The 22364-nt window shown below is 44.2% G+C and overlaps 1 protein-coding gene across 3 annotated transcripts in view; it reads left to right on the top strand.

The window, feature by feature from the left end:
* RYR3 (ryanodine receptor 3) overlaps nucleotides 1–22364 on the top strand; it is a 518005-nt gene that overhangs the window by 462555 nt on the left and 33086 nt on the right. The window contains exons 70-85 of one of the 3 annotated variants that reach the window (XM_038579910.1): nucleotides 3183–3197; nucleotides 5779–5949; nucleotides 6202–6261; nucleotides 7878–8009; nucleotides 8534–8646; nucleotides 11420–11516; nucleotides 13148–13254; nucleotides 14260–14311; nucleotides 15257–15313; nucleotides 16230–16329; nucleotides 16489–16568; nucleotides 18010–18086; nucleotides 20665–20738; nucleotides 20984–21001; nucleotides 21437–21517; nucleotides 21993–22081. In XM_038579910.1, coding sequence (XP_038435838.1) covers nucleotides 3183–3197; nucleotides 5779–5949; nucleotides 6202–6261; nucleotides 7878–8009; nucleotides 8534–8646; nucleotides 11420–11516; nucleotides 13148–13254; nucleotides 14260–14311; nucleotides 15257–15313; nucleotides 16230–16329; nucleotides 16489–16568; nucleotides 18010–18086; nucleotides 20665–20738; nucleotides 20984–21001; nucleotides 21437–21517; nucleotides 21993–22081 — 1323 coding nt within the window. The remainder of the gene's footprint in view (nucleotides 1–3182; nucleotides 3198–5778; nucleotides 5950–6201; nucleotides 6262–7877; nucleotides 8010–8533; nucleotides 8647–11419; nucleotides 11517–13147; nucleotides 13255–14259; nucleotides 14312–15256; nucleotides 15314–16229; nucleotides 16330–16488; nucleotides 16569–18009; nucleotides 18087–20664; nucleotides 20739–20983; nucleotides 21002–21436; nucleotides 21518–21992; nucleotides 22082–22364) is intronic. The other 2 variants (XM_038579911.1, XM_038579912.1) reach the window with 2 other exon arrangements.

Raw genomic sequence — 22364 nt, 5'->3', positions numbered from 1 at the left:
ATCCCAGAGAGATTTCCTGCTGCCTTCACCTTGGGGTGGAGCCCCTGGCTCTGGGCTGAACCAGCTAGTATCCATTGTTACTGTCAGCGGATGGCAGCAAAGCAATGGAAATGACTCTGACATAAGCATGATGAGCAGAAATGGCAAAGACATCTCAGTGCCCTGGTGATGAGTGGCTACTTAGGGTCCTTAGGTTTACACTTGGAAAGAGATGAGGTGACGGAGGATGACATTTCAAAACTAACCTACTAACAAACTAACTGGAAATTCTGTTCATTCGCATTGCTGAGTGAGGAAAAGGGTATGTTTGTCCGAGGATGGTCATATTCAGAATCTGTGCATCTTCCCTGTTGGTAAGGTTTGTCTGCAGGAGAAAACACTTTTGTTTCATTCCCAGTGACCTTGTGTCCTAGTTTTTCCTAAGTTACATGGAAAAGCGTCAATCCTACAGTCTTGAGAATGTGAGGATGGGCCCCAGATGTTAAATGATATTTGCCTTGCTCCTCAGAGAAACAGGTATTCATTCCTATTGATCCTGTGGCCTCAGTTGAGATACAAAGTATAGTAGCAAATAGGACTAGAGACTGAAAGGAAGCTATATCCTACCCTTGGCCCAGCCATTGAGTGAAGATATAGCCATCCATCATTCATTTAACTCCTCCGGGCCCCAATTTACCAATCTGTAGAATGGGCTTGAGCTTACTACCTGACTCCTCCCAGTTCTACTCGGATGCTATGTTTAAAAGTCAGTTTTGAGGGACACCTGGGCAGCTCAGCAGTTGAGCATCTGCCTTTGGCCCAGGGCGTGATCCTTGGGATCTGGGATCGAGTTCCACATCAGGCTCCTTGCAAGGGAGTCTGCTTCTCCCTCAGCCTGTGTCACTGCCTCTCTTTCTCTCTCTGTCTCTCATGAATAAATAAATAAAATCTTTTTCAAAATAATAATAAATAAATGAATAAATAAATTAATTAATTAATTAAAAAGTCAGTTTCGAACTACATCTCTAGGATAGAGATAAATGCAGCACATTCTTTCAGATGGAGGCCCCTTTACCCTGCCTCCAGTACGTAGCAACTCATAGCCCTCTCTGGTATGTTATAGAGGTAGAGCTACATATGAGACAATGGAGAGGAGGTATTCTTACCCTCAGTTGAGTCCTCATCACCTTTTCCTCCCTAAAATTAGATGCTCTCTCTACTGCCTAATCAGAATGGTCACTTGTGCTTGCTTTTATCTCCACTCTTACCTGGACTCTGGTGTTGTATAAATGAAGTTGGCCTCAGTGCATATGGCAGTAGCTGCAGAGACCTGTGTACTGGAATGCTGCATGCCTATACACACTGCACACGCCATTGCAGATGGAGAGGGAGGCAGAAACAAAATAATACAGTGGGCCACGCTATTTATACTTTGATGAACTGAAGACCAGTTCACAGATGTGTTATTTTTCTGGCAATGAAAGCAGGTATTTTTGGAGAGTTCATTGTATATTTTCTTTATATAACACCGGTTTGCAAATATATGTCAAGCTAAATGTAACTAAGCTGAGCAAGTGTTTTTTATTTTCTTTTGTTTTTAAACTTGTTTTGTTTTCTGGAAAAAATGTCAGCAGCTTCCTCGGAAGGTAATGGTAAGTTAGAACGTGTTTAGCCCAAGAAATGCCAGTCTCTTAACCAAGATTATGAGTAAAAATAGAGTTGTAAGGCAGGAGGTATCAGAGCTCCTTGTTGTTGAAAGCCTCTCCACCCTGTGAGTGTGATTTCAGTGTATTGAAAAAGGAGAAGGAAGATTTTCGAGGCTGATATTTTCAAGGGTACTCAGACCTACATGTGGGAGTTCGCTTCTTACACCCATCTCCCCAGTTGCTCACTCTCCTCTCTCTCATCCCCTCTACCACCCATCTTTGTCACTCTGTTTATATTCCTCTTGCTCTGACAATTGTGCAGCTCCCATACTCTCCCCTCCTCCCTACCTTTCCCCTTCTCCATCTCTCTCCATGTCTCTATCTCCCTCTCTCCCCCTTCCCCTCCCACTCTTCCCTTCTCTATCCTTCCCTCCTGCACCCTTCCCTCCTTTGCTTTCTCTCTTTCTGTTGCTTTCTCATTCTCAGACTGGCTTCTGGAAATTCACGTTTCTCACTAATCTAATGTTGGGTTTACTTGTCTTCACCTCACTTACCCTTTTAGTGGGGATAAGAACTTCAATGGTGCAGGCTTGCCTGCTTTTAGAAGCCTCTCCCTGTGCTGTCTCAGTGCAACACACCATCCACCATGTGTCCTTAAATTTCCTTTCCCACAAGAGTCTATGTTTTGTCCTTACATTCACACATAAAATCATCTGTTTGATCATAAACTACTGTTGATAATGTGTAGGGAAATGGAAAGATTTTGATGGTCTAGGAATTAATAAATTTCTCTTTGGAAAGTATAAAATTTTAAAGTAAAAAGAAAATATTTCCAGCATTGTGAGTATTAGAGAAATCCAAGGAGTTAACCCATCTTAGCAATATGTGAAGAAAAGAAAAGAATGGAACCTCTAGCATGAAAGAGGCTGTGACCTAAGATTTATTTAAAGATCACAGCACCAGAGGGAAAGATGCTCCATGCTTTGGGCAGTGGGCCAATCCTGAATTACCCTGGATATTCCTAGGGTACTTTTTTTTAGCAAACCTCTTTTTAGTGGAAGCGCACATTGCCCCTTAGCTCTGTTCTTCCTTCTCTTTTCACAACCACAGATCTGCTGGAGGTGATAATGTGGTGGGTGGAAGGAGGAAAGAAAGTTTTGGGGTTTTTGGTTACGTGACAGATTGTCTACAGCCCACCCAGGTGAAAAGAGGGAGGTGGGAGGGGAAAGGCTCTAGATGTAAAGGGTTGGTGTGTGCAGCCAAACCTGAAGCCCACCTGGGTCTGAGCAGCACATTCTCAGGGAGGCCAGTCTTGCCTTGGGGGTGGAGGTATATTGTTTGGTTTGGGTGTAAGTCCTTTTGGCCAAATTAACTTCCATCCTAACCTCTCACTCACTCTTCATGCCATGCTCAACTGGCTTCCAGAACTGTTGAATTTCTGTTGTGGTGGCTGAGAAATGGGATCTAAGAAGCTATGACTAACATGTGCTACTTTGTGCCTTGGACCTCTGCTTTTACTGACTCTTCTTGTTTCTTTTCTTTTGTCTTCCCACACAGGCCATGCAAGTAAAGGTACAGGTCAAATGCATGACGTGTCTTTTCTGTCCTAGTATTAGAGGTGCCAGGCTCTGGCCACCCTCTGCACTGTGCTCACCATGGGGGTGGTACAGAACGGATCTTCCCACCTGGAGGTCCCCCTCAGGCCTGCTCCAGGGAAGACACCTGCCCGTCAAAGAGTGAATGTAGGCCTACCCACCCTTGGAATGGGGAAGCCAGGAAAGCCAGTCAAGCCTCACCCTAACTGAGGTCTCCTTGCTATCTCTGCTCTCTTCCCCAGCTGTCCACTCTGCAGCCAGCACACTGACAGAGATAGGGATGCCGACAGGGCCTGAGAGCCCAGGAGGCTCACTTCTTCCTCTGCTGTACCACATAGGGTCAGGATCCTATGTGGGTCCATGGTCCCAGTCCTTTTACACTGTATCTCTGCCTCTTGTGCAAGATTCCCATGATTCAAAGAGTTTTCCAAGGATTAACCTTCAGAATTTGAAATCAGGTGACCATGTGTTTTTGCAAAAAAATAAAAACCATGCATATGGTGGAATAAACCCTAGGACAGCTTTCTAGTGACCCATACAGATTATAAGTTGGAAGTATTTCTCTCAATTCATTAATGTGGTGTGCTACCCTAAGTTATGTGGCAGAGAAAGGGAGATGTGCAGGAACCAGATCACATGCAGCTCTCAGTTAGAAGAGGGAAATGAAGCCATGGCCATGTCAGCTTGGATCTGGATGTTGACTGACCCAGATGCTTACCTGCTGTGTGACCTTGGGAAAATCACCTATCTTCCCTGAGCATCATGTTCTCACTTATATAACAGCCTTAGTTTTGTATCAAGAGTTAACTGGGAGGATTAGAAGTGCTTTATTTAAGTGGTAGGTACATCAGAGTCACATTACATATGCAGCATTTATAATAAGAACATGAGATTGGCCAAATAAAATAGAATGAGCAAGAAATTATTTGAATTCTGTATCAAATCTACAGAGTTACATTTTACTATTTACTTGATACCATTCACCTTTTACATTTATATGTACAGGGCACATCAGAGCTTATGTATGCAAAATGGGGTTCTAGCCTTTATGGATGATTTTCAAGGGTAATGTGGACCAAAAAGGAGTTTTACTTTAGGCACAACCTTTTTAATTTTATGCCTGATGGTGGAATATGTAAGGAACCTCGCAAGCAACTCAGTAAATGAGAGAATTCTCCAGGGTGTTCAAGGGAAGCAGCTTCCACTTTCCACTGTGTTCTAGAACACAGGAAGCCGCCTTCTGTAAGCCTCATTTCCTAACCCCTGCACATGTTCCTCACAGCCCCTCCCACCACTGGCCTGGCCTGGCCTGCTATTTTGGAGCACTGGGCACAAGGTTCCCCACAACCAGCCTGGGGTTTACCAGCCTGGAGCTCCACTGCGGTGGCTGTGATGTCACCCCCTGAAGGCACAGTTGCCACAAGCTGGGTGAAAGAAATCACATCCATTTTAAGAGTGTCCATTAATGATTCCGAACCTCTTTCACACTTTAAAAGTCAAGTCATTTAAAGAGAGAGGTCCCAAGGCGGTGTTAATTCCCGCCCTCCTCTCCTCCCAGAAAACCAGGGCCTCAGAAGAGGAGTTCTGTCCCTGGTCTTACACGACCACTCCAGTAGTGGCATCTGGCCTCCTTCACTCCCAGGGCCCAGTGTCCTTGTCCCCATAAACCAACCACAGCACCACCCCCTTGTTCCTGCAGACACTCCTCAAGCAGCTCACAGAGCAGAGCTCCGTGGAGCCCCATTTCTCTCCCTCACAGTCCCCACCTTGGTTCCGTGCTCCTGGCATCTAGCTGGGGCCCCGGGAGGGCAGCGTGCTCCTCAGAGCTGACTCCACACCAACCCAGCCAACCCAGGGCCTGTCCCTGAGGGCCCACCCACGTGGCTGTGGCCGGGACACTGAGAGTTCTCGGTTGGGTGGCTCAGTCCAGTGCCTCGAAGCCCCTCAGAAGCCTGCTCCACCGGAGGGCCTCACTGTGAGGGTGGGGGTTCCGCGGGGGGCAGGCATGCCCTCACAGACTTGGAGAGTTCTGCTTTCCGCAGCGTTCCCACAACTTTCTCCAACCAGGTACCAACGTGGACCCCTTCTGGGTCTTCCCTTTCCCTGTAGGGTGTTTGCTGCCTGGAGGTGGAGGTTGGGGGGCTGTGGTGCTCCAAAACCCCGGCTTCCACCCTGACCCCAGAGCCGTGGTCCTGCCCTACATGCTCCTGCACCTGTTCGCTGACACCTCGGCATCAGGATTCCCCAGTCTTTCCTGGGGCCATTTTACCAGTTATCACATCATTCTTTTTGTAAAACAACAGCACCACCAGTTTATCTGTTCATTTGGCCCAAAACAAGGCAGCCAAGACTGTAGGTGTTGGTACTGTGGGTGCTTGCACAGTCCTGTGGGTGTGCGCACAAGGGCAGGGTGTGGTCCAGCAGGTCCGTGGGGCGGCCCCGGGGTCCCTCACACAGTGGGTGCACTGTGCTGGGAGATGTGGCAGGCCGCCTGCAAGGGGACGCTGGTCCCGTCGGAATCTCTGAGCCCCTCTGTTTGCCCCTGCCTGCTCCCCCAGTCTGGAGGCCAGGACCAGGAACGGAGGAAGACCAAGCGGAGGGGAGACTTGTATTCCATCCAGACCTCTCTCATCGTGGCCGCGCTCAAGAAGATGCTGCCCATTGGTTTGAATATGTGCACGCCGGGCGATCAGGAGCTGATCTCCCTTGCCAAGGCCCGCTACGGCGCTGTGAGTCCCAGGTCCTATGGCAGTGGTGGGGTGCTCCAGCCGCAGGGTCAACCGGGGGAAGCACAGCCTCCTCTCCTCATCTCTAGAGCTGCCTGGAGAGCATGTGCCCCTTGTACATATGTGTAATTTTTCTTTTGTTCTTATAATGAAGATCCCAGTGAAACTGCCAAGCACTGTCCACCCTTTCCCCGGCCCTGCAGTACATTTCCCCCAGGGACCTCTAGGAATAATATTTAGCATCTCTTTCCATAGAGGGACACGGATGAAGAGGTGAAGGAACATCTGCGGAACAACTTGCACCTGCAGGAAAAGGTGAGGTGGTGGGAGGAGAGCTCAAGAAGGCGTCCCTTGGGCTGTAGGGTGCCACCCCTCTGATTAGTTTACTGATGCTCTCTTTAATGTGTTCTAAAAACTGGCTCCAAATACAGGTGTTTAGTTGGTAGGATTAGTTCTCTGCCTTTAATCTTCGCTTTTGTTTGGGGGGCATGGGTGGAGGGGGGGAGAGTTTTTGCCCTTAATTTTTTTTCTTTCCTTTACTGTGACAAAGAGGGTGCAAACGCATTTAATGAGGTATTGTCTTCCTACCTACCACTGTGTGAACATCCAGCTCCTGCAGGGGGTTACATTAGGTCTCAAATTGACTTACTGTGAACCTTGTTAAATAAGGAAATGGACACCTGGGGGAATTTTAGCACATCCTGACAAAGTAGCTCTGTGGAGTTGGTATAAACCAAAAACAAACAAACTTTGATTTTAAAGGCTATTTGAGATTCTTTTTTCCAGGCCTGTGAATCTGAACAACCCTTTTCCTCAAATATATTATGCCCTAGATGGAAGATTAAGCTGACACAAACCACCACTTCTTTCCATCCCAAACATATGGAGATAGCAGAGAAAATATACTACAAAAAAGGCAGTAAAAATAAATCCCAAGTGCCAGAATAAAGAAGACACTCTAAATCACAGGAATGAGAAGAAGTTGACACAATTGGGAAAACTTGTTGAGCTTTCTAAACCAGATATGTTTCTTAGAGGCTGAGGTTTTTAATAACCTTAAAGGAAAAGGAGTGTGGGACCTAACTATCCATGCTCTGCACAGATGTAAAGCAAAAAACTAATATAAAATTAGCCTTAAACCAATAAAACCTATAAATCCCCTGCAGAGACAACCATAAAACTACTTGGAGACTCTCTACCTCTTAGAATATGGACTGACATGCCAATAAATAAAACTCTTGAAGCCAAAGTCATGCTTACAAAAAAAAAAAAAAAACCTGAAAGAAAATCTACCACCATTAGAGAGTCGGAAAATGCAACAAAGGGAAGAATTTAAGCCTAAGAAACTGCAGAAGGAAATTAAAAAATAAGTGTGATTGAAATACTTAAAGAGCTAAGCATAGCAATAGTATCCATAAAGCAAGACTTGGACTTTTTTTTTAAGTGTTCTCTGTTCCCAATGTGGGGCTCAAACTTACAACCCCAAGATCAAGAGTTGCATACTCCACCAACTGAGCCCAGCAGGTGCCTCTGGATAGTGTTTTTTAAAAAGAGAATGAATATGGAATTGATCAAGAGCCATATAGTGATTACAAAAATTAAAAGAATTAATCAAAATTAAAAATCAATTTGTAGACTAAAAAAATAAGCTAGGTGCAGCTGAAAAGAGAATCTATGAATTGGAAGATCACTTTCAGGAAGTTAGAATGAGGTACAGAGAGAAAGGGATGGACATATGACAAGAGTTAAGAGATGCGGACTAGAATGAGAATTTTCTATATAGATCTATAATGTTTCACTGAAGTTAATAGAGAAAACAAGAAAGAAGCAGTGAAACAAGAGTCTCAATTCCTCTGAAACCACATGAGCAAAAGCTTTTTAAGTTAAAGGAGAACAGGGATTGCTCACCTTGTGTGTGCTTTATTTTTCAGTCTGATGACCCAGCAGTAAAGTGGCAGCTGAACCTCTACAAAGATGTTTTAAAGAGTGAAGAACCGTTCAATCCAGAAAAGACTGTAGAACGTGTACAGAGAATTTCAGCAGCTGTCTTCCACCTGGAGCAGGTAAGGAGCATCTACCCTGAGGACCGAGGAAACAAACCATGCTGGCAAATATAAAGTCTCTCTCCACACTCAGCTCTTAGTTAGGAGTGTTCTCATAAGACCCCCAAAAAAAGGGGAAAAAAAAAAAAAACAAAAAAGGAAGAACAATCATCCGAGCTCACTCCCAGATGTCATCTTCATGCCTCATATAGCAGACTCCTCAATTCTTTCCCCTTCGAGGTTTTTTGTTCTGTTTTGTTTTGATTTCTTTTTTGGTTACAAATTTTTGCTTTTAGATCAAATGACCCCATTCAAATCCCCTACCAGTTGTAAAACTGCTCTTAAGTAATAAACATCCAAAAGCAGTTGGGAGGAGGAAGAAAACCTCAGACCTCCACAGGCCAAATCATTTGCTGCTGGGACATTTTGCTGACTATAGTTGAGAAATCGAAATTCTTCCAGGGTTGAGATGTCTGGCCTGCAGGCGACTACCTCCTGCCACCCAGTTAGCCTAGTGTGCACCTACCTGTGTGATTTCTGTTCAGGTGGAACAGCCTTTGAGATCCAAGAAGGCGGTCTGGCACAAACTGTTGTCAAAGCAGCGGAAACGGGCAGTGGTGGCCTGTTTCAGGATGGCCCCTCTCTATAACCTGCCCAGGCAAGTATTCTGTCCTTTTCTTCTGGCATGGGAGCCAGTGATGGGAATTGAGGTATCCTCCCAGAGCTGTGCTAGCATGGACACTCATGATCTGAGGGGTAGAAACCAGAGTCCTCCATACATGGTGCCATCACAGTCTGCATATAGTATAATGGCCTGCTAAGGCAGTCCAGGTAAGCAAAAAACTAAAAATGGCTATGATTCCCTAGTGACCCCTGCCTGCTTTAGCTCATTATCTTACACCCTCAAGTAGGCTCAGTAAGCATATGGAAGCTCTTAGTTTTACAGAGGTGGGGTCCTTTGTGAGGATGTAGAGGAACCCTGGAGAAAGAGCTCTTTCTAAAAAGCTTTACCCCAAATGGTATTTCTATGATGAGATACTTGAATGGCCCCCAAATAACTAGGTGTCCTCAGCAGGTCAGGAAGTATAACTCGAGAATCCTTGAGCACAGTGTATTTACATTCAAGATGAAGAAAGGGCCCTGGCTAGAGATGTCCTAAGAGGCCAGTGATGGGCACATTGCCTTATCTGCATGGTTAGTCTACACTCTGCAGTCAGAAATATGTGAAGGCTTTTCTGGAATGTGCTGTATTAAAATAGGGCAGAGTATCCATGCAGATTGGGCAAATGTTGACCACTGAGACTTGCCTCAGTGTCACTGGTGATGTGGCAGCTCTCCTGTCCTCAGGTTGATTGCAGGGTCTGCAAGATTGGACCTGAGATCAGTAAACAGAACTGCAAATTGAGTATCAGTCTCTGCTTTCTCAACTTGCAAATTAGCATGAACCATCCTCACCTGGTCAGGAAAATTAAACTGAGTCGGAAAAGTATCTTGAGAATCCTACGTAAAGAAATGTTTCCTTGGAATACCAGATAAAAGACTTGCCTCTGCGTGACACTGGCTTCATCAGATTGTGCTTCGTGGCCACCGTTTGTCCAGAGTGCCTTTCACCCTGTGCTGGGCCAGCTGGCCAATGGAGCTTTCCCCATAGGGTCTTTGAGGAGAGTGGAGAGTCATGGCCTGGGAGACACATACCTGCTTCTACAGGCCTCTTGAGAAAACAGGAGAGTGTCTTTGGAAGAGGATGAGGTACCATAAAATCAAGTGAATTCAAGAATAAAAAGCCAAAAAATGAAGACAAATAGTCATCATGGCTATGGAGACCACTGACATCCTGGCAACCAATTAGAGTTCACAACCCCGTAGAGAAAGCAGAAGTACACAGGATTTTTATCTGTTTCCTGGAGTGGTGACACTCCAAAAAGAATTTCCTTTCTTTTCGGGTAGAGATTCAGGCCTGATGTGCTAATCGAAACTCCAGAAGGGCTCAGCCCTAAGCACATCTCCAGGGCCAACAGGGCAAAAATTACATCTCGCCAAAGAAGCTTTTTTTTTTTTTTTTTTCCTAAATTTGTTCAAAACACTAGGACCACCCTCTCCTATTTTGGTTACTCCTTTAGCAGTTCTGCCCCTGGATGGGCAACAGTAAGCTGAGGGATTCATCATGTGTTTGATGAAGTGCGGCCTGCCCCATCCCTAGGTTTCCCCCTAGTATGGAGGAGCACAGGTAGAGTTTCTAACAACAATAATAAAAGCTAAGAAGCTGATGGTAAAAATCACTCCTTTCTCCATCTTGTCATAATTGAAACTGCATGGAGTTGTCCATATTAAAGGGCTAGAGGGGTTTATTTGATTATGTGGGAACTATTTCTCTGATGTTAGTTTTTAAAAGACAACCTGTGTGCTTTTCTCCAGACACAAAATTAATAATTTCTTCCTGAGCACCTTTCAACGGGTTTGGCTGGAAAAGGTTAATGAAAAAACTCAGTATAACAGGCTAATACCCATTTTAATGGTAATGTAACCTGTGGAGAGACCTGCTCATTTTCTGCACACTCCTCCCTCCTTGACCATGATTTAACATTACCATAAAAACACAAATTTGTACAATTTTTAAAAAGTACTCTGATTGGTCAGAATTGGAAGAAGGATGGCAATGGTTGGGCTCTACCAGAAACCATAGCCAGGTCTGGATAACTCTGGTGTTGACCTGCATCATCCTTTTTTCTCTTTCCTGCCTCACCACGATCCTCATATTTGGTAATAAATTAATTGCTACTCAGTGTCATCCTCCCAGGAGTTAGTCCTGGCTTATCGAGACTGAGTGGCTCTTGGCAGTTAATCAGTGTTCCCAGGTATGGGGGCCACAACCAGAATCCATGAGGCTCACAGGAGTTATGGGGCAGCACACCTGAGTCTCACCTCCCTAAGGAAGAGCCGGGTACCTTGGAGATAGAGTTCCTTGGAGACCCTCTACAGGACCCACGGTCTGCTGCTTTTAGCAGGGCTGAGACTAAACCACTCACTGTCAGCACGACTTAGGTGGGATTACCTGGACAGAAGGGATAACCACACTGCCATAGTAAGCAAATACTTCGGGACTGTTTCTTGGCCCAATAAATTATTTCTAGTTAGAGGAGAAAGGTAGGAGAGACCCCTTGTGAGCAGAATAGGATTACAATTACTATCGGGTCTCCTACTAAGCATCATTATTTCACTCCAAAGGTGTTCTAGACATTCACCAACTGGCAAGTTAGAGGGTTCTGGTTTCCTTGAAACAAATGTCTCTGGTGTACTGCTGGCTCCTCTGACCAATGAGAGGACAAGAATTGTACAAAAGTCTGTCCTGCTTACTAACTGTTAACCACCCAGACTAAAGCAAGGTGTCCCCACGGATCCCTGTTGACCTCACTCTCAACCCTTCCGCTCAGGCACCGCTCCATTAACCTCTTCCTCCATGGCTATCAGAGATTTTGGATAGAAACAGAGGAGTATTCCTTTGAAGAGAAACTAGTACAGGATTTGGCTGTAAGTACTGACTCAGCTGGAAGCAGACGTGGGTGTGAGTGAAACTGACTTTTGTATTCGTGCGTGTGTGTGTGTGTGTTGCAACAGTTAAACATTCACAAAGAACTGGGCACATCAATTTGGAAAGAACTAACTGTAGAAATTACCAGAGGAGGCCCTGATAATAGTCGTAAGAGGTAGAGGATGACTTTCCCCTGGAGGTGCTAGTACTGTTATCATCCTCCTCCTCATCACTAACAACTAATATTTCTTGGGATGCGCAGCCATGCAATGGAAGTTCATGCTAAGTTAAGTTTTGAGCACCGTCGGTTGCAGGAGGCACCCCCTCCCCCACCCCAGCCGTAACCAAGACTCTGCATTTCCAGTCAGTAGCTCTGCTTTAGGGAAGGCGTGTCTGAGTCCCCTTCCCGTACCCCACGTTTCTGGGTCTGGCCCTTCAGAAAATTCATCATGCCCTGTCTCTAACAGACTTCATGCTTTGAAACTACTTAAGACGACACGCAAGGGAGAAAAGCTTGTTGCAGAAGCACTGCAGAGCCTCATTGTGGTGCAGACAGAAAATAAGCCCTCTTCTCCTTTGGCCAAGCCACGGTTTTGTTTCTTGTTTTGTTTCTTTAATCCTACTTATCTCTCCCATTTATTTTTTCTCTTATCCCTTACTCTCTCTGATACTCTTGCTCTGTGTTTCTCAGTCTTTCTCCTGTTTCTCTTTCCATCTCCCTCTGTTTCTTTTCCTTCTCCCCTCTTTTTTGCTTTTGACCCTTTATTCCTTACATTTGTCTTTGTTCTTTTCCTACACTCCCATCAGTGAGAGTGACAGTTCCTTGATTTTACCAGTTTCTTGATTAGTGTGAAGTTGACAGCATCCTTTTGGCCTCCACTTCTGAACCATTCACGCAGCCTATGTAGTTCTCACCAATTTCCTAAGTATGGTACACCCTGCAGGCTCTGCCGCTGCTAGAGACTCACATTTACCTCTTGCATCAGGTGCTATTTCCTTTTCTATAAAAGGAGATTGGGAAAAGACTTAATAATAAGAGGAGACACTGCAAGGCTTGCCGCTCCAGGATGGCATCTCTCAGGAACAATAAGGTTTCTAGAATCAACAGTGAAGTTAAGAAAGAAATGTCTAGATGGGTTGAGTCTAGAATAGCGTCAGGTCTCAAATGGCCCCAGTGCTCTATCACCCTCCCCTCCCCACCCCACCGTCCACCCCATATTTCCAGCCCAGCTCTCCAAGAGAAATTTCAGGTGTGGCTAAGAGATCCAGCCTCTCGGGGGGCTCTCCAGGGCTTCCCTCCTGAACTCAGGTGCCCAGGACTTGCATGAGAGTTCTGCTGACGGGGGTCTGCAGCTCCTCCCCTGTGGCCAGGCTATTGCTTTTCCTTTCATCTCATTTGAACCTGAAATGGCAATGTTTCTCTGATTGGCTGAGAACAATATATATTTATGTCCCAAACCTTGCATCCTTGGGGCTTCTTGTCCTGAAATAAACACATGACATAGTGGTTTCTCTTTGTGCTTTTATCTGATGCACTCTGTACCTTGCGCTTTACCTTCTTTGTTCGCATGCGTTTTTGTGGCATGTGCTGCAATCCATGCCTAAAACCTGTCTGCCTTAATTTGTGTAGAAATCCCCCAAGGAGGAAGAGGAGGAGGAGGAGGAGACAGAAAAGCAACCAGACCCACTTCATCAGATTATTCTCCATTTTAGCCGCAATGCTCTCACGGAGAGGAGGTCAGCACCACCGGAGCTCCCTGCTTCTGCTCTGCACCAGGCACAGCTCTGCCAGCCCCACACCACCGTCTCACAGATGGCAGTGCCCAGAAAGGGGATGCAAGATTTGAGCAGCCCTCCTTGCTGTCCTATCATTGGCCATCAAGAAACATCTAGGGAAAATATATAAGCCACAGTCCCCTCATCATCATGCCAGACACGGAGGCTGAAGATGATTAGCCTGAAACTGTAGCCTTCGGCTCTGAATTCTGTCAGCCAGTACTGAGCCACATTTTTGGGGCCGTTTCTAAGAATCAGCGCAGGAGAAGGGTTTTAGTTTTGTTTTGTTTTAGGATTTTATTTATTTATGAGAGACACAGAAAGAGAGGCAGAGACAGTGAGAAACAGGCTCCCTGCAGGAGCCTGACATGGAACTCAATTCTGGGACCCAGGATCACGCCCTGAGCTGAAGGCAGGCGCTCAACCACTGAACCACCCTGGCATCCCTGGGAGAAGGGGTTTTCTTTCTTTCTTTCTTTCTTTCTTTCTTTCTTTCTTTCTTTCTTTCTTTCTTTCTTTCTTTCTTTCTTCTTTCTTTCTTTCTTTCTTTCTTTCTTCTTTCTTTCTTTCTTTCTTTCTTTCTTTCTTTCTTTCTTTCTTCTTTCTTTCTTTCTTTCTTTCTTTCTTTCTTTCTTTCTTTTTTTTGTATATATTTTTTATTGGAGTTCGATATGCCAACATATAGCATAACACCCAGTGCTCAGCCCGTCAAGTGCCCCCCTCAGTGCCCGTCACCCAGTCACCCCATCCCCCCCACCTCCCTTTCCACCACCCCTTGTTTGTTTCCCAGAGTCAGGAGTCTCTCATGTTCTGTCACCCTCACTGATATTTCCCACTCATTTTTCTCTTGAGAAAGGGTTTTCTAATGAATTCATTAGTGCATATAACTTAAGATCTCTATGGCTCTTAGTCTTTTCTGCTGGGTCCAAAAAGTAGCCTGCTAAATATGTACTCCATTCTTTCCAGCAAATTGGAAGACGACCCCTTGTACACATCCTATTCCAGCATGATGGCCAAGGTACACCTGAGTTTCTGCCTGTTGTCTCAGTATTCCTGCCTTCACCTTTACCTCTGCAGACACATGGAAATGGTTGTTTTGAACAGCAGCCCACAAGACTCGGTCAGAACATGGGCTCCAGGCACTGCACAGTTCGCGTGCCACGGGGGTGACATTAGCAAGCCATTCTACCATCCTCGTAAGGAAACCTTAAAGCTTTGCAGGAACAGTGGGTCCAGTGGCTTGTTCACATGGGAGTTCCAGGCCAACCACATGGAGTCCAGGCATACACATTATCCTTGCATTTTCAGCCCACACTGAGAGTGCCTCCAAAAGTTCAAACGTATCTGCAGGTAAAGGAAGTTCATCACATTTGGAAACAGGCTTTAGCAACTGGAATGAGATTCAGTGCTCTAGTAGAGGCAGAGGCCATTCTTCCTACATGACAGGGAAGGACGGCCACCTCTGGAATGCCGAGTGGTAGGGACACTGCTCCTTCTCGAATGGGAACCCTTCATGGAAGGCAGAGAAGGAAAATGTTGGGGTACAGGAGCACCTGTTCCTTTACATGCGGTACCTAGAGTCACATCCTAGGTATCTCCAGTCTTCTTGCCAAATGCCTGGTTTTTGCTTAGAAAGGAACAGCTCCCTGTACTCCTAGCTCCATTTATACCAGAACTCTACTAGGTTAGAAGAGTTCAGGTCTGTGGTTAAACCAGATAGGTTCCTGTTGACTGTGTGAGCTCGGTGCTCCCATCTCTCATCTCTGAACACCTTAGTAACTGCAAAGAAAACGTTTTGAGTAGAATGTTGCCCTGCAGTGGTCACAGTGTTCTTAGTTTCACCAAGGACTGAAGTCCCAACATGCCTGTCAGTTACATGCTGTCCCCTGCCTTTGCACAGCAGGACAGCCTTGTCTATTAGACTCACATTCATTTGTCTCTTTTCCCTGCTCCATGGATCTAGAGTTGTCAGAGCGGGGAGGATGAAGAAGAGGAGGAAGACAAGGAAAAAACATTTGAAGTAAGTTTTTACTAAGATTGAAGATAGGGCCATGCTCCAAAGCCAAAGACAACCAGCATGCCTTCAGAAGTGGGTGCTGACATTGACCATGTGGCTCACCTGCCACATGTATGTGGTGGCAAATACACAGGGCCGCATGCACGAAGCACACCCATTAGATGTGGTTCTACTGCCTGTTTTCCAGCCTAATGAAAGGTATCAGGAAGCCATTCAGTCAGCAAACCCCCCTTATGGGTTTGGGCTTCTGGGAAATTTTGCTCTCTTACCCAATGTAGTAACAGAGACCAGAGAAGGACAAATTCAAACATCCAGAGATGAAAACTCAAAGCAATGGAGACACCAGGATGGTTTTTGCACTACTATTCTGTAAATGTCAGGGACACTGAATCTCCCAAGATAAAGCCATATGAGTTTACTTTTACGCTCTTTATGGACAAAGTATACAACAATAAAAGTAAATTAACATAATTACAGTTCTGGAAGGCCTTAACTTTCTAGTATTCCATATATTGTAGAGTCTCTGTTAATGGTGATCTGAGCATTCTAAATAAGTGGTTGTTTCCTACGTTCAGGCAGATAGGCTTTAGTTGACTCCCAGCAAGCGGAATGACAGAACATTGAAAACAAACACTTAAACCTAGGATCACTTCCTATAATTATGATATTACCGGGGAATGAGCTATGTTTCCTACCAGTGCACAAAAGTGGAAACTTCAACATCAAAACATGAGTGAATTGTGGATGGACAATTTTGGAAAGCAGAGGTAGTGTCTGGAAATAAACTTCAGAAGTCTTCTTTATCCAAAATTACATGTGTTGCCTTCCTTAGACAAGTAAAGATTCTCTCAGCTTACCTTAGCAGGGTAAATTACCTGAGAAGAAACTAATCTTTCCCTACTTGATTTTTTTTTTCCAGGAGAAAGAAATGGAAAAGCAGAAAACTCTCTATCAACAAGCACGGCTGCATGAGCGTGGAGCTGCAGAGATGGTCCTTCAGATGATAAGTGCCAGCAAAGGTGATTCCAAGATTTTGTGGATAGGCCCCTAGGCCCCTGTTGCTGCCACAGATAGCATGCTGTGACACGAAGTCATTATTAAAGAGTCCTGATAAAGCCCCGTAGACGCGATTTACCCTCTGTTTCCTTGGTGACTCAATCGACTCTTCACCGTGGCAGGTGAGATGAGCCCCATGGTGGTTGAGACTCTGAAGCTGGGGATCGCCATTCTGAATGGTGGCAACGCTGGTGTACAACAGGTACTGGGGACTCGTAGTGGGTGGTGCAGACTTCTCAGGGTATTGCCATTTCGACAGCCCTCATGTTTTGGGGAAGAGGTGTCAGCTCTGCTACAGAGAGGGCCACTCAGCATCACCTTTGCTGGTGTTTGTCCTCTGTGGCCAGTTATATCAGAATAGCTGGGAACATAGATAAAACCAGAGCTAAGAGCTGACAGATAAATGTGTGCTTGGTAAAGAGGGTTTACCCAGGGTTCAAAGCAAAAAAACACTTAAGTTTTTCATCATCAGAGATTTTTTGGACAGTTTCTAAGCCTTAGATTTGTATTTTAATCATTTTACATGTTAGCTGCCTCGCCATGAGCAAGGAGCCCCGTTGGTTAATGGAGTGCCTAACCCCACACATCTGTTGTTTGTTCATTCATTTGCTTATTCGTTCGGTCATAGTTTTATGATTGCTGACTATCCACTAAGTCAGGCTCTGTTCTGGGATGGAGGGTGTAGCAGTAAATTCTGTAGCTCAAAACCCCTGCCACTATGCATGCAGTGAGACAACACACAGCAGCATAGTGTGGGGCTCCGGGAACATGGAATCCATTCAGCAGTCTGAATCTAAACCGGCTGCAAGATGCAGGAATATTCTAGTGTTTCCAGGGCACTCCAGGCTCTGGCTGAAAACATCTGTGTGTACAGGAAAGTGACATTTCAAAGATTCTTGGCATTTGTGAGGATTATATCACAGAGCCTGTGAGAATCTCCAAATTTATAACTATCATTATCACATATCATTTGTCCCAGCCTTTAATTCATCCCAAACAAATTTCTCACAAAAGAACTACCATTTTCTGAGACACCTTTTACTTTCTGTTCCCTACCATGACCACCAGGTCCTTGTAGGACCTTTTTTTTTTTTTTTAACATTTTTATGATGTCAGACAAAGTCCCTGCCTTCTCAGTAACAAAAGAACAGAGAAAACAAAGTCTGATTATGAAAGATACTCTCTGCTAAGCTTGTGACTGGCTGAGCTCCTTGTTCCAGTGCACCAAAGTCAGCACCAGTTCTTCAGACTGGACTTCAGCACCATTTTACTAGATCTGTGTCCTGGTGCTTGGTTCCAAATGGGAGAAACTTCAAACAGTAAATCTATGAATGTCAATGATCTACTGTACTACCCTAGAAGAAATACCAGTGGACCTCTATAAAATAAAATATTCCAAAAAATACATAAATAAAATAGAATATCCACCTGAGGAGATTCTGGTTCCAGAAGAGGGTGGGGCTCAGGCACACGGAAGGTTTAAATCCACAGGTGATTCTAATGCATATCCAAGTTTACAGACCACCACCCTGGATATGAATCCATGTGACTAGGACTTGACATGTCTCCATTAAAATTGGGAGGGTCAGTGCTTGTGGCATAATTTACATTGATTTTCCTTTTAAAATGTGTCTCCCTTATAGAAAATGCTAGATTACCTAAAGGAGAAAAAGGATGCTGGATTCTTTCAAAGCCTGTCTGGTCTTATGCAGTCTTGCAGGTAAATATGGGAAAACCACCTATAGGATTTTTTTTCCTCTTTAGAAGAAAGTGGAATGGGGTGGAAGGGGGGAACTACAAAATAAGCTTATCATTCATGGAATTGTTGAGGAAGGACTTACCTGCTTTAGAAAGCTAAGAGGATGGGTATGATGGTATTACCTCCTTTTTTTGGCATGTTGTTTTCCTCAGAGCTGAGCTCCTAAAATATATGCTCATAAAAGTCAAACCAGAAAAGAATGGAAAGAAGAAGACTACCTCATTATGACTCGAGGCCATGTTTTCATTAGACCCGTTAGACACTTTGTTAATTGTTATCCTTAACAGTTCTTTGGGCCAAAATAAGTATTTGGTTGGTACAGATTTTGACACATCCATTTCAACAGAAGTGCATCCTAACATGGGAACATTTTCTCATAGCCTAAAAAACAAAACATTAAACTTTCCACTTTTATTATCATGTGTGCAAGCCTCCCCTCATGGCTGACCCCCTGACAGATGAACAGTCCATAACCAGAAGTTGTAAGGTTACCATGCTCACTCATTTTGGAAACAAGCCAGCAATCTAAGTGTCAGCTTATTCTCTAAGATTCATATGTATTTTGAATAGTCGGTAACTTGTTCTGAAAGAAATCGGTTATAATTATCTAGCTAATTTGCCTCTAATATTCTTAAAAATAGGGCATTAGGTTTTCCACTTAAAAATTTGCAGGATAGACATACTTTGTTTTGATGGACTTCATAATTTTGCTAACCTTATTTGATGGAGTAATATTGTATGTACCCCAAGGTTACCAGGAGCGTATTTGAGCTGCAATAGAATCCCTTACTCTGGGCTCCATTCTCCCCGCACCAACAATTTGTTTATTACCTCTCTCAGGAAAAGAAAATGTAATATTGCTAGGCCTGACTCACAGAGGGTAAAATAGTCCATTTGGACTCAGAATGGCAAAACTCAAGTCAGTTCACTTCCATATTGCCCATGAAATTCTCAATTAAATTTCTGAGTGTTCCCTTAATCTGTAATACTTCATATTACTAAACTCATTTATAATGATGGCTTAGAGGGACGGGTGACATACCTTTAGAGGCCAAGTGAGAACTAACAAGTTTTAAGATATTTTAAGGATTTTTGTTGATTATGAAAATAATACAGATTAGAAAACTATTGAAACATTAGAGAAATAAAAACATCTGAAATGAGTGCTTTGGGAGGGAGTAAGGGTCAGAAATGTCTGTTCCACAGATAGTCTCCTGAATCAGAACTGCTGCTTTGAAGCAGCTCTGTCCAAATGTCCTGTACCTCTGCTATCTTCCCTTGACAGCAAAGCTAAAATAGAAGAATGGTTTTGGGTTATTGAGAGAACCTTTTTACAGCAGGATCTGGGGAAAACCAACAGTATGGCAATAGGAGTTTTCACTGTTTTCTCTTTAAACTTTTTTTAAGACTTTCTTTATTCATGAAAGACAGAGAGAGAGGCAGAGACATAGGCAGAGGGAGAAGCAGACCCCTCACAGGGAGCCCAATGGTGGGACTCGATCCCAGGACCCCAGGATCACGACATGACCCAAAGGCAGACGCTCAACCGCTGAGCCCCCCAGGCGTCCCTCTCTTTAGAATTTAAGTTGCAGAAAATATGTGGCTCCCTAATAGGAAAAAGAAATGCTGTTTTTTTTCCATAACGTCTTTCCAATCCAATGATCATTCCCTTTGCCCAGTGGTAAAGGGAATACAGAGTTTCACGGAATCTTAATGGATTCAGCCATAAGCTGCCCTAACAGCTGCATTTTTGTGAGACTTTATGTCATGTTCTATGAAGCCTTTGAGATTGGAGAAAGTGAGTCTGTTAGAGAAATGGAATGAGCCCCAACCTGAAATAATAGGCTTATCCATTTTCCTCATTATCAAGATCTCTGGTTGTACCAGGGGCTCCTGGCTAAGTAGGATTTGGTGGTGGCCGTGACTGGAAAATTTGGAGGAAGTGGGGACCAAAAAAAGAAGGCTAACTTGTTACAGATTCAGAAATACCTAGGGACACCATTGCCTCCAGAAGGCTTAATCATAGCTCTTGTGGGCTTCTGAGTGACACAGGAATTCTAAAAGGATGTGGCCCTTTGAAATCTGAAATTTGTAGCCCTTTCATCAGTATTCATGTAAACAGTAAAAACTATAATTCCTTCTAAGTCGCAGAGAAAATAGGTTTAAAAAAAGGTGGGAGGTGAAAATTAGTGCAGTTTAAACTTTCTTTTGGGAAATCTTCAAAACAGATTATTCCTTCTTTATTTGGGACATCTTTCTAAATCACCGTGCAGAAGAAAGGACTCAAGTTCGACAAACAAGGACAGTCTTAAGTTTTTCTGAGCCCTCCGCATGCATGCCTGTGAGCTCTAGCAGCCTTGGACAGCACTCCTGACACAAATGCAGGGAACTACTAGACTTTCAACCGCCCTGTATAGTGTTAGCACCTTTATTATAACACAAGGACAAGATATTCTCAGTCAATAGGTATAGTGACATTAGAAATCCATTTTCTTGGCATGCATAGGCCTGAACCTTGTTTTCTCTGGTCTCTTGCAAGTGTCCTTGATTTGAATGCCTTTGAGAGGCAGAATAAAGCTGAAGGCCTGGGGATGGTTACTGAGGAAGGAACACGTAAGTCACTAACACATGTGAAGGCTGTTCTCTTCCTGATTACCATAATTAACTCTTCCTGGTTAGAGCCCCTGCTCGGTGCCTCTTAATTTGCAAGGACTTGCTCAATTTCAGCAAAATAGTCCCATTAGTAGCTTTGATAAAGGCTGGATGTGTTCACCATGTCAGCCTTGACTAAAAACAGTTTATTGTGGTTTTTATGGGTTTTCTTACTTTGCATTCTTCTGTTTTTCTCTTATCACCAGTCATTGTTCGAGAGCGTGGTAAGTTTGAGTTTCTGACCAGAGTTGTCTACTATGTGTGTGTGAGTGAGTCCTAAGGGACTTATTTAATTGCCGCAGCACAGGCACATTTTTTAGGTTTGGTAGTTGCATGTGAAGCTTAACTCAGCAGTTTGATGCCTAATTAAAGAAATGCCTTCTCTCTGTAAAGCATGGATTATGGACCATGAGCCACTACTGCCATTAGCCAAGCTGTTTTCCTTACAAATGCATCCGGAGGCTCGATATTTTAGCTTTGTTGGTCATTATGTTCTGTAGCCTCAGTTTCAGGCCAATCAGCTTTTTCCTCACTCACTGAAAGTTCCCTTTCCGAACAGTTCTGACAATAAGCCCTTTGTCATTTTTACAGTCGTTTGCCTTGGAAAGTGTTCTGGGTTGAGAAGCCAAACAAATGCTCACCAATATTCTGTTTTCAAGGTGAAAAAGTACTCCAGAATGATGAGTTTACACGAGACCTCTTTAGATTCCTGCAGTTACTTTGTGAAGGACATAACAGTGGTAAGTGGAACAGATTGATTTTTCAAAGGAAAACAACATTCAGGTGCCAAATTATGATTCAGCTCAGGATGCCACATTTAATTCAACCAGCTGCTAACTCAAAGACAACAGTTAATCTATTCCTCAATAAAAAAAAAAAATTTTTTTTAACTCTATGGAAAAAGAACTTGAACTTCAGGGCTGATGTTATTTAGTGCCACCCAGGCTAAGTTGCTGCAAGAATCTTCAGATGGTGAATGTAAATACCCACCCCTTTCTGTCAAGTCCCTCGGGGCTCATTAAGTCCACTTTCTGGCATCACCAGGATGAGCGGGCTCAGGGCAGAGCTCTGTCCTACAGGACCTGCCAGGACCCGAACAGGGTGCTCTTGTAAGGCTTTTCATATAGTAGATCTCTCCTGAGTTTAGCCAAGAGGGCTTGCTCAGCTCCCTAGGCATGATAAGAACAGGCTTTGACTCAGCCCTGGTGTTCTTAGACTTTCAGAACTTCCTACGGACTCAGATGGGCAATACCACCACTGTAAACGTCATCATCAGTACCGTGGACTACCTCCTACGTCTACAGGTCAGTGGGTCTCAGACGATGGCATGGCTTACATACATTTCCAGAAGCTATAGACAGTTGCAAGGGATCAAGGGAGGCCCAAAATACAGTCGAGCCCCAATAAGAAAGGTGTTATAATCTATGTCCACATACTTATGGGAAGTCAAATGCCTAAAGATGTGTATTTGAAGACTGAAATGGGGGAGTGGTTAAATATCAAATCATCTAGTATAAAATGCTGGTTTACCTCAGTTTTGCCAATGAAAACCTCCCATCAGTGCCCAAGAGCTATGTTACATGAATG

The sequence above is a fragment of the Canis lupus genome, chromosome 30 (assembly GCF_011100685.1).
Source record: "Canis lupus familiaris isolate Mischka breed German Shepherd chromosome 30, alternate assembly UU_Cfam_GSD_1.0, whole genome shotgun sequence".
NCBI lineage: Eukaryota > Metazoa > Chordata > Mammalia > Carnivora > Canidae > Canis > Canis lupus.
Note: the sequence above shows the minus strand (reverse complement) of the source record. Positions and strands in the feature narration are given on the sequence as shown.